The sequence below is a fragment of the Calidris pugnax genome, unplaced genomic scaffold, assembly GCF_001431845.1.
Source record: "Calidris pugnax isolate Ruff unplaced genomic scaffold, ASM143184v1 scaffold219, whole genome shotgun sequence".
Lineage (NCBI taxonomy): Eukaryota > Metazoa > Chordata > Aves > Charadriiformes > Scolopacidae > Calidris > Calidris pugnax.
The window spans coordinates 10,418,704-10,434,538 of NW_015094507.1; the positions used below are offsets into that span (position 1 = coordinate 10,418,704).

General features: G+C 39.7%; 1 protein-coding gene across 2 annotated transcripts in view; it reads right to left on the minus strand.

Annotated features, from left to right (window-relative positions):
* The window catches only part of LIN28B (lin-28 homolog B (C. elegans)), a 78,202-nt gene that overhangs the window by 33,920 nt on the left and 28,447 nt on the right, over positions 1 to 15,835 (minus strand). For both annotated transcript variants that reach the window (XM_014964382.1, XM_014964381.1), the window contains exon 3: positions 3,253 to 3,437. In XM_014964382.1, coding sequence (XP_014819868.1) covers positions 3,253 to 3,437 — 185 coding nt within the window. The remainder of the gene's footprint in view (positions 1 to 3,252; positions 3,438 to 15,835) is intronic.

Sequence of the window (15,835 nt, forward strand, 5' to 3'; positions counted from 1 at the left end):
ATCTGCAGAACGTCTTCAGATATTATATCCGTTTTCGGTCTGACTCAGACACAAACTAATTTCAAGTTCATCAGGGAAGTATTTTATTTTCATTTCTAACTACAGTCCTTCCTGCCCAAGTGGCTGTATTTCAATCCATGGTTTATAAATATGTTTTTCTTCACTTGAAAATTATGCTTTTGGTCATGTTCTAGGAGTCCCTGGCAAACACCACTTATTACATCTTAACACAAAACGACTTTCTTTTCTAAGTTGTCTCTCCTTCATAGATGTCTACACTGGAAAAAGGGTTTTGAAGAGTTCTATTGATGCTGCAGTGCTCATTACTATTTAGCCACGGCTAAATACATGGCTATTTCACTAGCTGTATTCCCAGAACATAATTCAGCATCACCATGTATCCAGTGGCAATGCTTTGTGAAGCTCCCTCATGTCCAGCAGCTCCCGACTCTCTCCCTCACAGTTTACTTGCAGGGCTGCGCTGTAAACCAAGCAAGTGAAATGTTTCATGTCAAACCCAAGATCTCACAACACATTACTTATTTATTACATGTTTAAATCCAAACCACATACTGATACAGGTCACCTGTGCTTGCAAACCTCCCTGCCACAAGTGTTACTGGAGGGTAGCATAGGACTGAAATGTCATAAATTAGAACTGAGAGATGGAGCTATACCCTTAATTATTTCTTTCTTGCCCCTTCCTTGCTTTATTTTATTGCTTCCATTTTGGTGTAAATACTTCAAAACAAAAAAAAAAGAAAAAAAAGTTGTCATCTTCCCTGTCCCCCTTGAAATGTTCCACATGAAGCAAGTGCCAAGTTGAGCAGATACAGAACTACAGACACTCTGCTGAAAAGTATCCAACTTTGAGCTTCTACTAAGAATATTTACAGATACTGGACAATACCTCTAGGTCCCAAAGAGAACTCTAGCTTCTAGTCTATTCAAAAAGATGCTGTGAGGCTGGGCCTTCACTCAGTTACACTGATGGTATAGAAAAGAGATAAACATGAGAATGCAGAATTAGCTTTCCTAAATGGAGACAGTTCTCGGTACCACAGCAATCTTTTAAGAAATTTTCCACTACACGTTGGAGATGCACTTTTTTTTATTGGCTAGGCATTCAATCAAAACTAATTTTCCTTCAAACAAAAACACTGCTCATCACTGAGTGATAATGTCAATGCTACTTCAGACATTTCAAATTTCAGACTTTTTTTAATGTCTTATGACTTAAGCATAAGAATTGTGAGACAAAAGTGGGTAGATGTTTTTGCCCACGTTTTCATATTCAAATTAATTCAATTTAATTTTGATTTTTTCCTTTTTTAAAGGCAAGTGAACATGAAAGAGTACATCATTGTCTTCATGGATCACCCCTCTGCACTGTTTTTCAGGGTATATCTGTTCTAATTTTTTCTATGCTTTAGCTATGCTATGAAAAAACATCATCGAAAGTAGGATTCATCTCACTTAACTTCAGAGACTTGTAAGGGAAGTATCTACAGCATTGGAGGTAGGCTCATGTTGTAGTCCCTGAAGAGAAACAACCACAATGCAAGATTCATCCCCAATATTTTAGATGCTTCCCTAGCATTAGCTGAATTGCACTGCTTCCTCTGCATTGACTGCACTGTGCACAAAAGATACCTACATTTGTTCAAATCCCTATCTCCTTAAACACATAGTTTTTCCTTGTTTACTTGTAGCCCGGTCATTTAAATTTCAAGGCTTTTGAAGCAAGAACTATCTTCCTTCATATACACATACAACAAACAGGACAACAGCATCATGACTGTGGCCTTTATTTGCTGCCATAGTATGAAACATCAATAATAATGGCAATGCTAATACCCTAAACAGATTAGTAGTTACAGTCCATGGAAAAACAATGGTTTAAATAAGAACTAGATTGAAAGCCTAGCTAAAGAAAAAAAAAAAGAAAAAGGAAAATGAAAAAAATGATTTTTCACAGCCATTGCATGCACCACAACTCTGAAAGGCCAGATATGGTGAGCAATCAAAAAGAAAGCTTTGTCTGACTTACAAAGTCTCTCCTTGTTGTGGTTATGGACTCTGATCTGTTACAGCAGCAATAAATTTTGTTCATGGCTTTTAGCTTTTACAAAGAAGGTGAAAGAGGGACAGCCATCACGTTGTCTCCAGTCCTTAATTATAAAAAAAAAAAAAAAAGTAAAAAAAAAAAAAAGGTAAAAAAAAAAGTCTTGTAGCAGAGGTGGGGACAAGTGGAGTTCATCTGTAGCCAGCAAAGGCTCAAAGGCTTCTGATCCCCTGTATCTCGAGACTGGACTATACTGCCTTCTCAGGTGACCTCCTCTTTCCCAAGCTACTCTTTGCTTCAGAATTTGCCATAGATGAGAGCCACCCCTCAGTCATGCCATACGTAAAATCCTACAGGCAAGACTTAGCTGTTTGGATGTTCTTACCAGGATCCTTCACAAACTATGTAGTCCCCTTGATCTCAGACATACTGCTACTGGGCTGGGCAATACTATGAGGAAAAAAGGGAGATTCACCTAAATACATGAGTTTTGGGGCAGAAAGGGTATCCTCAGGGAACTAGGTGGATGTGACTTTGTAGTGAAGAGGATTATAGAACTTCTTCAGGCCATCAGGGGCAGAAAGTAAAGTAAAACAGGGCAAGTCAGACTGCTGCACTTGTGTATAAAAAAGTGCAGCTCTCAAGACTCACCCAGAATTTGTAAAATATTATTACAACAGTTCTTCAGATCCCCAGACATTAAAGGCTTATAGTCAGTTCACTAAGTAAAAATATAATTAATCAAATTATATACATCTCAACCCTGACTGTACCACCTATATTTTCTTCTGTATAAAACTACTGATGCACAGTTTGAGACCCCACTGCACACAATAGTCTCTTTACCATGCACAATTCTCACCTAAACATGACATTATTTCACCTGTATTCAGACCAACCTCTTCTCTCAGTCTAATAGCAATATTTTCAAAATAACATTACATTCCTTCGCAGGTTCCCTCTAATTCAATAAAACTTTCTCAAGTAAAAGCAATCAAGTGGGTAATTTATATAATTGTATAGATACAGCTTAGTGAGTTTAAATCAAATTACTAGACTACATGTTGAAGTGAAATTTACATCGAAGGGTTTCCTTTCACAAATTAATAAATGCTGAAACCATAATTTCAAGAAAAACTTGCAAAGAAAAAAAAAGGGGGGGGGAAATAGCAAAGTAAGGTAATTACCTATCTCCCTTTGGTTTTCTTTTTTGTACTGTCTTCCCTTTGGGTCGTCTTTCACTTCCTAAACAGGGGCTCCCACCAGGGCCTGTTACCCGTATTGATTCAAGGCCTTTGGAAGATTTCTTAAAAGTAAATTCCACTGGTTCTCCTTCTTTTAGGCTTCTAAATCCTTCCATGTAAAGCTTGCTCTGTAAACAGGAAAAATACTCTTGGTTACCATTGCCTTAAAAACAGTATTTACATTCAGAATCAACAGGACAAAGTATCCTGCCTACTACCCTAGGACACACACAGGTTGAGTAACAGTTTCCTCTGCATGAGCTATAGCAGAAGATACTACAAATTACAGTCTTGGATACACTGAAAACACTAAACAAGTAACAAGAAGCTATTTTCAGTATCAGCAAAACTGAAATAACGTTTTCCTTTTCTGTGATGAATGTTATAGATGTAAGCAGCAGCTAAAATGCTGTATTCTAAAAGCCCCTGTCTAACAGGCATCAGGAACCAAAAAGGCGCTTTTTTTTGTTTTAACAAAATGGAGAGTTCACTTCAGAGCTATTAGTTCATGATCAAAATTATCATAATTTGTATTCCTTATATCTGGGACAGGGCTCTGCTGCTCTTAAAATGACTCAAAGATGTAACGAGCGCGAGAGGCAGGAGGCGGACACTCTGAACAAAGTCCACTGAAATGGGAAATTCAGATATACCTAGCGAGCTGCTAAATTTATGTTCACAAGCCTAAAAATCTTGCCTAATTGGCATGATTTAGGAATGGATTTGTGTTTTCACTCACAGAAAAGGAAATTATTATCATTCAGGGCAAGTGAAATAAATATTGGTAAGTCTTTTGACATTACACTGTAGCAGCAAAATGAGCTCACCATTGATTTTGTTAAAATGAAAATTTTTATCTCAAATCCTAATAAATTATGTTAAACAGTAAGGTCAACATGTACAACATGCCAGAACAAATTTGATGAATCAAACTCTTAAATAAAATGATCATTAAGTGAGACGATTTTTGGGGGGAAAAAGATAAAATGAAAGACATCGGTTGCACTAAATGTTTACTTTAGAAGTTACACATTGCGTGGAGGAGATCAATCAGACTCACAGAGAATATTATAAAAATCTGTCAATTTCCAAACACTTGTAGCTTTTGCAGGAGAGTTACAAAACGTGTTTTCTTCCTTTGCTCACGAACTCTTCATAGCAAAGAGAAAAATGTACCCTGACCGATTCTTATTCTGCTCTCCAGCATCCACTTGGCCAAACCATGGAGTCAAGAAAGGAAATGCCACTGCAGACGCCATCCCACTACTCAGTCACATGTCAAAAAGAGTCAAATAACACATCTACTGCCCCACAGGTACAACTAGGGAATGTGTTCCAAGTCAGATGGCAGCCCCTGACACCACCCTCCTGTATTCACATTCTGGGCACGGCAGGTCTGCAGCACCCAGATGCTACTTAGCAGAGCACAAGGACCAACACCTACAGAGTCTGTAGTTCATACACAAAGAGGGAGCTGGTCTCTTCACAAGGATGCACAAAGGACAGGAGGCAACAGGCCCAAGCTGCTTCAGGGGAAACTCCATCCAGACATAAGGAGAAGTTATTCACTACGAGAAGGATTAAACAGAGAAGCCCGGAGAAGTAGCGTAGTTCCCTTTGCTGGAAATAGCTAAGACTCAGCTTAACAGGGCAGTGAATAACCTAATCCAAGGCCCCACTTTCAGTGAAAGGTTGGACCAGAAGATCTCAAGAAGCATCTTCTAATCTAGACTTTTCTGTGATTCAGGTATCTTAACCTGGAGCTGAATCACACCCAGCCTTTCTAAAGTGGGACACCACTGCAAACTCCATTTCCCACAGCACTAACAGAGCAAGTTTAAAATTATAAAATAATTGGGAAAATTTATTTTAATGAAACCACGTGAAAGGACATGCACCTTTGCTTCCAAAATCCCCAAGTACCAGACCAGCTGAGTTCTCAAAGTCTACCCAGCAGCAACCATTCATAACGCAACAAGACACTACCAGTGACTGAGGGACCTAGTTGCTTATAATTTTTCCAGCAGTCAAAAGTAAGTAAGAACACAGTTCCACTGGTTAGGACGAAGGCTGGTTTTGCTTATCCAGCCGTGCAGCTCTAGTACAGGTGGAATTTCCACCTGTGTGGAAAATAGGACAAAGAGTTGACTTTCTAAATGAGAAGTTGAGCTCTAATTAAAAAGGGATGGGGTGGGGTCAGGGTGGTACAGAGAAGGGTCACATATAAAACAAGAAATATATAATATCTGTTCTGTTCCCTGAACACTGTAAGTTTGGCTGATTTTTGAAAATATAAGGTATGAAAAAGGAAATATGCAAATTTTCTCACTACTACAACTGGAAGACAGTAATTCTACATAAACCAATGAAACAAACCACCCAGGAAGGCAGTATTATTTCAAGCAAGCCCTCCACTTTGAAATGTCTGTACAGCAATAAAGGGATCTCCATCACAATGAAGAAATATCCAAATTCAGAAGATGCCCAAAGACAACACCACTAGTTATCAATCAATAGAAGAGGCTCTGCCTGCGGCGTGAATCCATCCCTAGGTCCATCCACACCTCTTCAGTTTTCAGCAACCACCAGGGAAAATCTTGTTAAAAGGAAAGAACTGAACAACATGTATTTTGTCCCAAACTAAAAATATATAGTTAAATGTTCCAAAGCTAGACAATCATTACAACACTGATGGGTGCTAATTACAAGTGGGATCTCAAGCAGATACACATAAACTCCTATTTCTCAGTAATACTGAACACAGCACGATGCTTTTGTCTTTTTGTTTAATTACAACTTAATGAAGATGTAGTTAAGTCTTAGCAAGACTTAAGCATTTTTCCTTTGAGTTTCACTGTTACAAAATAAGTGCCAGAAGGTTGACATCTGACATGCATATAACATTGTTTTCTACTTTACTTCAAAAAAAAGTACTTATTTAAAGTGCAGCTAGTAGGCATTATTAGTACTCTAAAATGTTTTGGTTTGTTTTTTTTTCCTCAACAGAACTTTTATTTCCAGAGTACTATATTTACAAGAGGGATTTTTAAATATATTTAAAAGCCAAAGTAATGGGACAACTCTCTAAATCACATATTGTGCAAGTCTACTTTTTTAACATATTTGTTTTTTCAAGCACTTTCAACAACAGAAAACGTTGAAAAAAATCACTCCAAGTGACTTGCACAGTACTCCCCTTGAATGCACCTCAATGGCTTCTCAATGTTAAGAGATGGGTTTGGTGCCATCTGACTTACTGCGTAAATGTACACTACTATGCCATAGCCAGCTCATGGTGAGATTCTCTCAAGGTACTATAACAATTCAAATCCATAGTGGGAAAAGTGACATTTGGAAACCAGCAAAACAAATCTAAAACCTGAATTCCTCTTAACTTGCCTAAAGAGTTGGACAAAAAACGACTGTAAAGTTGATAATTTAATGTTGAGAGACCTAGCTCCGTGTTTTCCTTGCACTACTTAAACAAATAAATCCCACACAATTAAAAGCAGCCAGAGTTTCAAGTCAGTGAACCATTTCTAGAGTCCTGAATGGGGTGTATGGGCACACCGCCAATGAACAAAGGGAAAAACTTAAAAGCAACATGCTTTTCCTCCTTTTTCTCTCTTTCAGCTGTCAGAGACTTCACTGTTATTTTTGCCAGCAGTCACCACAGTGATTTCAGACTCCAGCTTTTTTTTCCTTTTTCTCTTTTAACTTTACGATGCCATTTCTTTTTTGGGTTTTTTTTTGTGGTTTTGTTTTCTTTACAGGTATCCTATTAGTTCTTGGTATTTTAGTCTACAGCATAAAGTCTCACACATCTCTGTTGCAAGAAACAGTTTTGTCCAAAATGGTGGCAATTTCATCAGAGTATTAGCAACAACAAAAAATAAGAGTGGAAAAATCCATGATCACAAGTTCCTGGAAACCATTTCTCACTGCGAAATGAAAATCAAATATAATCCATCTTAGCATGATGGTCCCAAAGACAAGTTTCTTTGGCAGTGTCAGGGAGAGCTTTCAACTCTCACCGGGCTCTACAAAAGAAAGGAAGTTTGGAATTAAGGCTCATTATAGGGGCCCGGTTGCCTCCAGTACGTGTGCATTACTTTTATTAAGTGTGGGGAGAGAAAGGAGAACAGGGTCCTGGTAAGCACCTCCTCACAACAACTTTGCCACTTCTAGTCAGGGCTGTGAACAACTTATGTTGCAGACATTAAATTCTTGGGGTGATGTGGGGGAAGTTATTCAGCGGCATTCTACTTAGCATCGTTTATTTTCTGTATCTCTCATTTCTGCCCCTTTTTATCTAGTGATTGATTGATTGCTCAGTACAATGACCAGATGCCACCAGTATGCCGGGTTTCCCAAAGTAAGAAAACGGTTTTCCCTCCAAAATTATCTACAATTAAATCCAGACATGGAGGAAAGAATATCCTGAATCCCAACTTCACTAAAGATTCTAAGAATTTCTCTCCAAAATGACCTCATACAGTTCCGTCAAAAGCCAGCAACCTTTGAGTAAAGCAAGAGCATAGATTAAGAGGATACAGAAATTAAAGGATTTACACTGGATCTATACTAGCGCTTTACCTGCATTAGGTCAAAAATCAGAATTTAACTGTTCTACACTGCAAAAGTTAAGGGAAGCGTTGCAAAATACTATCAGTTGCATGAAACAAGTCCTGCTGCAAGGATTTTGCTGTCCGCCAAAAATTAATTTTAGGAGGTTTGTGAAGATCATGTATTTTTGCAGGCAGAATCCTAAACCATACCAAAAAAAATCTACTACACTGAACAATCAGCTGCTTTGAGAGCAACACGTCGCTCTGCTGCACTAACACAGAATTTGAAGGCCAGGCACCCACAAGATAACTCGCCATTGCTCCTGCTGACCTCACGGGCTTTTTCCTGCTCCTTGAGGCTTATCTTCCACCAAATCTGGCACTTCTTGGTTCTCCCCATAAGCCAATTTAACTCACTAATCTGACAGGAAACAAACTCAGTTTAAAAAGGGGGGAGGATAAGAGGAAGAGGAAACAGGGATAGATTTTTGTTTTTCCAGTGAGCTAAATCTGTTCACAGAAAGGTTCAATGAGCTCCAGGGCATACACAGTGGAAATGGCAACTCTTGAGATGAGAACGTGTTCCTTAATATTTTATGTAAAAAAGAAAAATCTACAGTATTACTTTTTTTTTTTTTATTGTTCAACAGAATATAAATTTTACTTAAAAAATAAAGCTATAAACCACGTGATTTCTCAAAGATTTGCACTTCAGCTCTTATGCAATCAACAGCCATGTACACTACACGTACACAATGTTTATTAGATACCGAGAGCTATTGCAAGTGACTTTACAGTAGGGAAAGAACAGGTACGTAGGCAGTTACCGCAATGCAGCTGGTACACTGCAATTTCACATCCTTATTTTCTTGGAATTTGTTTCTGTCTTGAATTTCCACCTCAACTGTAGTCATATTCATAACCTTGTTTCCATTCATCACCCTGTTGCTGTCACCACACTGTTACTGAGAGGCGTGCAAAGGTATTTATTTAGCTTTTGAACAAAAGGCTCTCCCTAATTAGAAACCACTCTGCCTATGCAAAGAAGAAATTATTCTTTCTCAATTTATCTATATGTCTAAAGAAACTTTACTAACTGCTTTAACTTTTAGGAACTTTAAATTCTAACTCAGCTCAATACTTTCAGCTCTTGTTCCACCACAGCTTCCAAGAAGTGCTTCCTTTGATAATCTCCACTCCTTTCTTTTGCATTACCTTTGCTCTACCAATATTCCTCCCAGGAGAAGGTTCTCTATTAGAAGGATTAGGTGGTTTCCCACAAGTCTCCTTTTACTGTACTTGGGATTCAAGTTCAACCATTTTTTTCCACTTAAGCCTCCAGTACTTCAGCTCACCTATATTCTCTAAACAGTTTTCTTAATTTAACAAACGTTTGCCTTAGAAAAAAAAAAAATGTTATTGACTTCTTATCATTCCATCCAACTTAAACCAAATTAACCCACTTCATGTTTTGTCTTCATTTTTTTAAACAACTAGGTTTTCTATAATACCTTCCAAGGTCCAAAATACCACAACTTCTATTCTGAATTACTCTTTTGATAAGAAAACTATTTACTGTCATGTACAGAAATATCACATCATTATAATATCATTTGTGCTTAAATATACATCTAGTCTATCTAAAACGTTACCATTCCTGCTAGTATTCCTCTCTCATTGTATATAAATTGTATGTTGTATATATACATATATACATTGTATATAAATCCTAAGCTAGAGGTCTTACAACAGGTCTGTCATAATTCCTTCCCAAAATGATTTTGACCGAACAGATTCTACTGTGTCCATGCTACTGTTTGTTTTTTTCACATGGTGCCACTTCATTCATGACACCTTACTAATTTTCTGTGTGATTTCCAGTGTATGTGTTCAGGCTATGAACGCTACTTGGCTGTGTTTCTGCTGCCTCTCTATCTGGTTGCGTGTTCAGCACCAGCTGTTCTAGTTTTGTATACTAATAAAAAGAGCCTGGATAATAAACATCTCATTTGCTTTTCCTCCCTGACCTCACCTCCTTTTCTCTCTGTAGTAAGTACATTTTTTTGTTAGTGTAGCATCTACACAAGTAGTCTTCTACTACCAATTTTCTCCCTGTGCTCCTTTGCGTAGCCCATTTGTGTTACTGCGTGTGCAATTCTCATGTACCTGATTTTCCTTCTTCTGTGCTTTAATACCAAGCATGAAAATCAAGCCAACCTCTTCTCCCATTTCTTGGTTTAACTACTTTCTCATAAAACATGCGAGGCACAAGAGAGAGAGTTTCAGGACTCAGTTCAGTCAATTCAAAGGGACGGTTCCTCTTCCCCCACCTCGGTCTCACATTGACTCAGGAAGAAAACCGTTTACCTCTTCTTGCTAACGTCAGGTTTTCTGCCATGTTACTGCTCCCTGAACCAGTTCTGTGCAGAGCCAAAAAACCACCAGCACATCTCAAAAGAAGCCACGGGAGCGTGCAGCCATGGCAGGTAAGGCTGTCCCGTGCAGCGCCCTGCCAACTCAGACTGCCTCAGGGATCTCCTCAAACCACGCCGGTGCCTAATCCCAGACAGTTTATAATACCCTCTGGAGTCCACCCATTGAGAAGCATCACCTTCTCTTCTCCCAGTGCTCAAACACCTCCAAGCTCCCTCACTACCAGCTGACCACACTGCCTTTGGGAACCCCACAGATCCCCCCAGGATGGAAGTCCTCCCCTTCCTTCGCTTGCCAACGAGCTGTTCCAGCCTCAGAGGAGCAGTCACTTCATGCAGCTGAAACCACCCAATTTTCTGTCACAAACACTCCTGTAGGCTGTAAGGCAGTTTTGCAGAAACCTTAAGTCTCTTTCTGCAAAAATTGGGAACAAACTGACATGACCTTTTATACAATCATTAAATAGGGAAGATTATCCTTTTTCTGTTTTCATTTGGAGGAGACATTACTTTTTTCGTTTTTTTCTTCTTTCACAAGCCAAGGGCCTGAGGTGCAGACGAACAGGCTCTCCAAGGCACCTTGACATTCTATTCATTTTAGTGAAGTGTCAAGTGCAAAACTCCCCAACGGGGGACAAAACCAGAGTGGCCAGGCTGAGGGCACGGTGTTCCTCTCCCATTGAAAAATTAATAACAGTAAGCTTCACACTTTTGCAGTGTCCACCTAGGCAGAGTATTTTTCAAGTCTCCTTTCTGTTAAAAAGCCCAATCTCCCAGGCAGAGGCAAAACAAGCTGTTATTGCAGCTCTTCTATCACCTGAAAAAATGGGGTGGCACAGAGCCCTAGACTTCCCCCCACCCCGTCCCTCCCTGGTAAACCAAACAACAACAAAAAAAAAAGAAAGAAAAAAAGAGGGGGCCACCAGAAAACGCACAAATGCCACCAAGTCTGGTTCTCTCATTTCTTCCACAAGGCATGTAAGTGCACTGAAACCTGCACGATGAATGAGGCTGAGCTCTCTCCTGTCTGGCATCTCCATCACAAGTTTAGTGGTGAGGACAGAACACAGTATGGCTACGATTCACTCACTCTGAAAACCAGACTGAATATACTAGAACACGGTTCTCCCCTAACAAATCTAAAAATCAGCCGATTTCAATGTAGATTGTCCCATCAACACAGATGGAAGCGCAAGAGCACAGGAAGGCGCAACGTACAACCCACGCAGTTTGCTGCATTTCTCAAGTACTGAAAATGTACTCCGTAGAAAGCACAGACTCCATTGTAAAGTTATTTCACCTAAGACTAAACCACAATTTCCTCCAGATTTACTACACCTTTCTGGTGTCGTTAACCACATTTTCAGAAACAACTGCAGCATCTTTATTTTCCACGCCTGCCCTACGATGTCTCTAAGCTTTGTTTCCGCGCTCCTCTATACACCCCCACGCACGGCAGTGACAATCCCTTATGCCAGGAGATGTTTTAGCTATATAAAGCTTTCCTATCCACCCACTTTACCACCTCCTACCGTCCCGAGAGACTGCATATCATTAAAAAGAAATTAGGCCCAGATTGTGTTCTGCTAATTCAGGTGTAGCAGGATCTCTCTCTGCACATGCACCTTTCCATTCCCCTGCATAGAAGTGAGAAAGAGTCATGTTTTCTTACTGCAGACCTTTAATATCCATCTCTGGGAAGCTGCCCTTAACCTTGGATGGGATCCCTTAACATGGGATACCAGTAGTGAAAAATAGTACCAGGAAAATATTGAGAAAGTTGTTCATCCACCTTTTTGCATGCCAGCTTTACATGAGAAAATCGAGTGGTTCACATGTCACCAGTAACCAGAGGACTGGCTAACACTGTGGGCAACTGCAGAAGCCACAGGCTGACAACTGAAAAGAGGAGTTTCATACACATGACTCCGCTCGTCAGTGGTACGGAGGGAGTCCTGAACCTGTTCAGACAGCTCAGCTCACCCATCTCTCATGGCAAAACATATCCCAATTATACCAAACTGCCTCTTTTTTTCTGAAGCCTGGTATAACAGGTAGCTACCAACAACTCTGCAGACCAACAGGGGAAGAGCAGGTTGGGGAGAGGGTAGCTGGGTTGTGTTGGTAGGTACGGGCCAATACATACTCAGGACAAAAAGAGATTCTTACTTGTGAGCACTGAGCTGAGGTAGGACTGTGGGGTGGGAAGGATGGAGATAAGAGAGAATGGTGGCTGGATCGTGCTGGAACTCAGCAACTTGACTTACTCAAGGGGCAAGGGACAGGGTGGTAGATGGCTTGGGGCAATGGCCTGGCTGATTCAAGCTAAAACTGATCTGTGTAAAAGAAGTGGCTGACAGAGCAGCTACAGGTTCTCAAAGCTGCAGAAAAGCCAACTCCCCTCTCTTCCCAGGCTCTGAAGGCACAGGAGCAGCTCAAGACCTGGAAGCAGAATGAGAGTTTACAGCCCTGACTTGAACAGGGCTAGCAGTCCACCCCTGCCACTACTTCATCTTTCTTCTCCTCTGGTGGGTCTACACCTACAGACTGGAGCCCAAAGAACTGTCCCCCACACCACCTCTCCCAGGTCCTGGGCTGAGAAACAAGAGCCTGCCAGCCCAGCACAGTGCCACAACTGCAACCTCACGGGTCCTCGCCTCAGAAATCCGAGATGCATTCTGTGTAGGATGCTTTCTGAAAACTACCATCAGCTGCATTAGTGCAAAGCCCCTCCATGCTTCAATGACGTCTTCTAATTCTTCAGAGAGAAGAAAGCTGCCTGCTTGACACCTACTGCGAGCCGGGGAGCAAGGCAGTAAGTGAGCATGGATGATATTTTAGCCAACTGGGAGTAACTATGTCCTAAGCAATCCCAAGATTAAAATCCATTATCTTGTAAACAGGAACCTCGTTTGAACTATTCTTAAGCTTTTGGGCAAATATTGTTTTTACTTTTATGGTACAGGTGTCATTAGTTCTCACCGAGGACTCACGTTGCACTGTGCAAAGTCCTGCACAAATTGTACACGGAGGCACGGTTTGTCAACAGGCAATACACCAACACTCCTACATCATCTGGAGGTCACACCTACATTTACTATTTAAGTCTAATATATAAGTGAAACACAAAAATTAAATACTGCTTAGAATATTTGTTTACTAAAATGAAAGTCACCATGCACACAAAAAAAAGACAAGAATATCTGACAAAATTGGTGGGGTTCAAATGTCACTGCTCATAAAGCAAAGAAGTGATACATAGGTTGAAACTTTTATTGGGGCTGGTTTATTTTAAAGTTGTAGTTATTTTCACAACATTATCTATACTGTAAAAACAAAACACTTTTTCCCTTTACTACAAAAGCAAAATTAAACAGCAACATTTATAGTGTAGTAACAATTCCTGACTTATGATTCAAGTTCTCTAGTGTCTCCATATTTTTTTAATTATGCTTCATCAGCCTTAGCTACTCTTGTACAGCAGATTATACATTTACTAATTTTTTCATTTCTTAAGTCTAGTAGTATGTAATATAGTATCCCATCCGTTCTACTAATTTATAGTCAACTCTAAATTACATCCAATTTTATTAGAATTACAAATATTGATGAGCTATTCAAATATTTGAGTAAAAGAACATTTTTATCTTGGAGGAAGAACAAGCACAAGGTTATTTTATACTTCAAACCTTTCTCGCTATTTTTTTTTTTTTTTTTTGAGGGAAGGGATTAGCAGATCATGTAAATACATGACAGTTAAGGTACTAAAGAGCAGTAAAACCAGCAATAAATGTCTGACATGGTCTGGACATAACAGGAAATGAGTGGGTGACATAAAATATTAAAATCTTTTTTAGAAATACACAGCAGTAGAAGGAGATAATGTTGATGATTCAGAAAGTAACTTGAACTTAGCAGCACCTTTAAATTATTATTTGGGAGAGTATTTAGTTTGTAATTTTACTGTGAACTAGTTCTCTAAACAGCTGCATTTTAAAAGCTGACAGAAAAAGGGCACTTCTGCTATTAAAGCATAAGCTATGTTCTGTGACAAAGGACACGTCCTGTGTTTAAACGAAACACCTCTGAATTTACAGTGATACAAATGAGAAAACAGCATTTAAGGCAAACCCCTTCTAAAGTAAATAAAAGGCAGACTGAAGTGGTTTTTATGGAGGAGGACAAAAGATTTTAACTATGTAAGATAAACATATTAGCATAGGTATTGGGAAAGTACTCAGAAATGTTTGAAAAAAATTACTTTTAAAATAGTGTCTTGTTACTATAGTTATGATTATATTTATTGAGGAAGCAATTGTGAAACTGGAATATCCCGCATACAACCGCATTAATCCAACGACAGTAACGTCGCCTTCTGCTCAGATTACATAACACAAGAGTACTTAAATATTATTTAAGACTCCAATATTGAATCTGTCATTTTTATGTCCTAATTTTAGCATGCTCTGCCAAAGAATGTAAATGTTTTCCGAGGCCTCCTGAAAGAGGGTCAGACCAGCTGCAGCAGGAAGACACAAAGGGGTTCCTTAAGGACAAGTCCTTCCTCTCACAATCTGCTGACACAGCTCCCATCACCACTCCTGGGGGAGAGCAGACCCAGAAATATCAGCCTGTTACCTCGGAATTTGTTTGCTTTTGTGGGTGGGTCACATCTCAGACATGCCAGACACATCTCATTGTGAAATGCAGGCAGGTGACTAGTTCTGATGCAATTATAAAGCAAATATTCCACAGGAGAACTCCTCATAAACACATATTTATGGTTTAGCTGCATCACCTCGTAATATCCTTTCAATATCATGATTTGAGCTGTAGACTCTGCCCCATCCTTCTTTCAAAGCTAAAAAGCACACTGTTTTGTGTGGCACTGGTGGCATACATGGAACACACAGGTTTCCACCGCCTGTTAGGGGCAGAGATCCTGCCTGACAAAGGGAGAGCTTCCAAATACCCCTTCCAGGCCAAGGTAGTGCAAGTTACATTTTCTTAACTTCTGAGAAGTTTCTTTCTATTGCACCCGTCTGTAATAACACCAAACCAGTTCTCTGCATAGTGATTTTATTCCTTTCAATTCTGGCCGAAGATTTTTCCTTCTCCTGACATTACACTTCATACGGAAGAAAAAAAAACAGAACTGCATAAAAACTTGCATTACAACCTACTTATGTTTCTACTGAGTCTTTTTGCTGGGTTAGTGCAATGGTCTGCTCTCACAGATGGCCTAACCAGCAAAAGCTGCCAACCCTCCTCACACCAACACCTCAGTACCCCCAAAAAACCTGAAACTTACGATAAGCTATACAGCCTGAAATCTCTGCCATCTGTATCACTCCCTTACAGCTCAAATAAACGTTGCCTGCTCCCTGAGCTGTTTGCTTTTAATGCTGGAAGTAAACAAATTCCAGGCTCTGTTTTTATTTGACCGTTTGAAAGAGAAAACTCCAAAGGCTAAAACCAGAGGTGCATTGCATGGTAACCAAGATGTAAGAAATACAACCAAGCTGT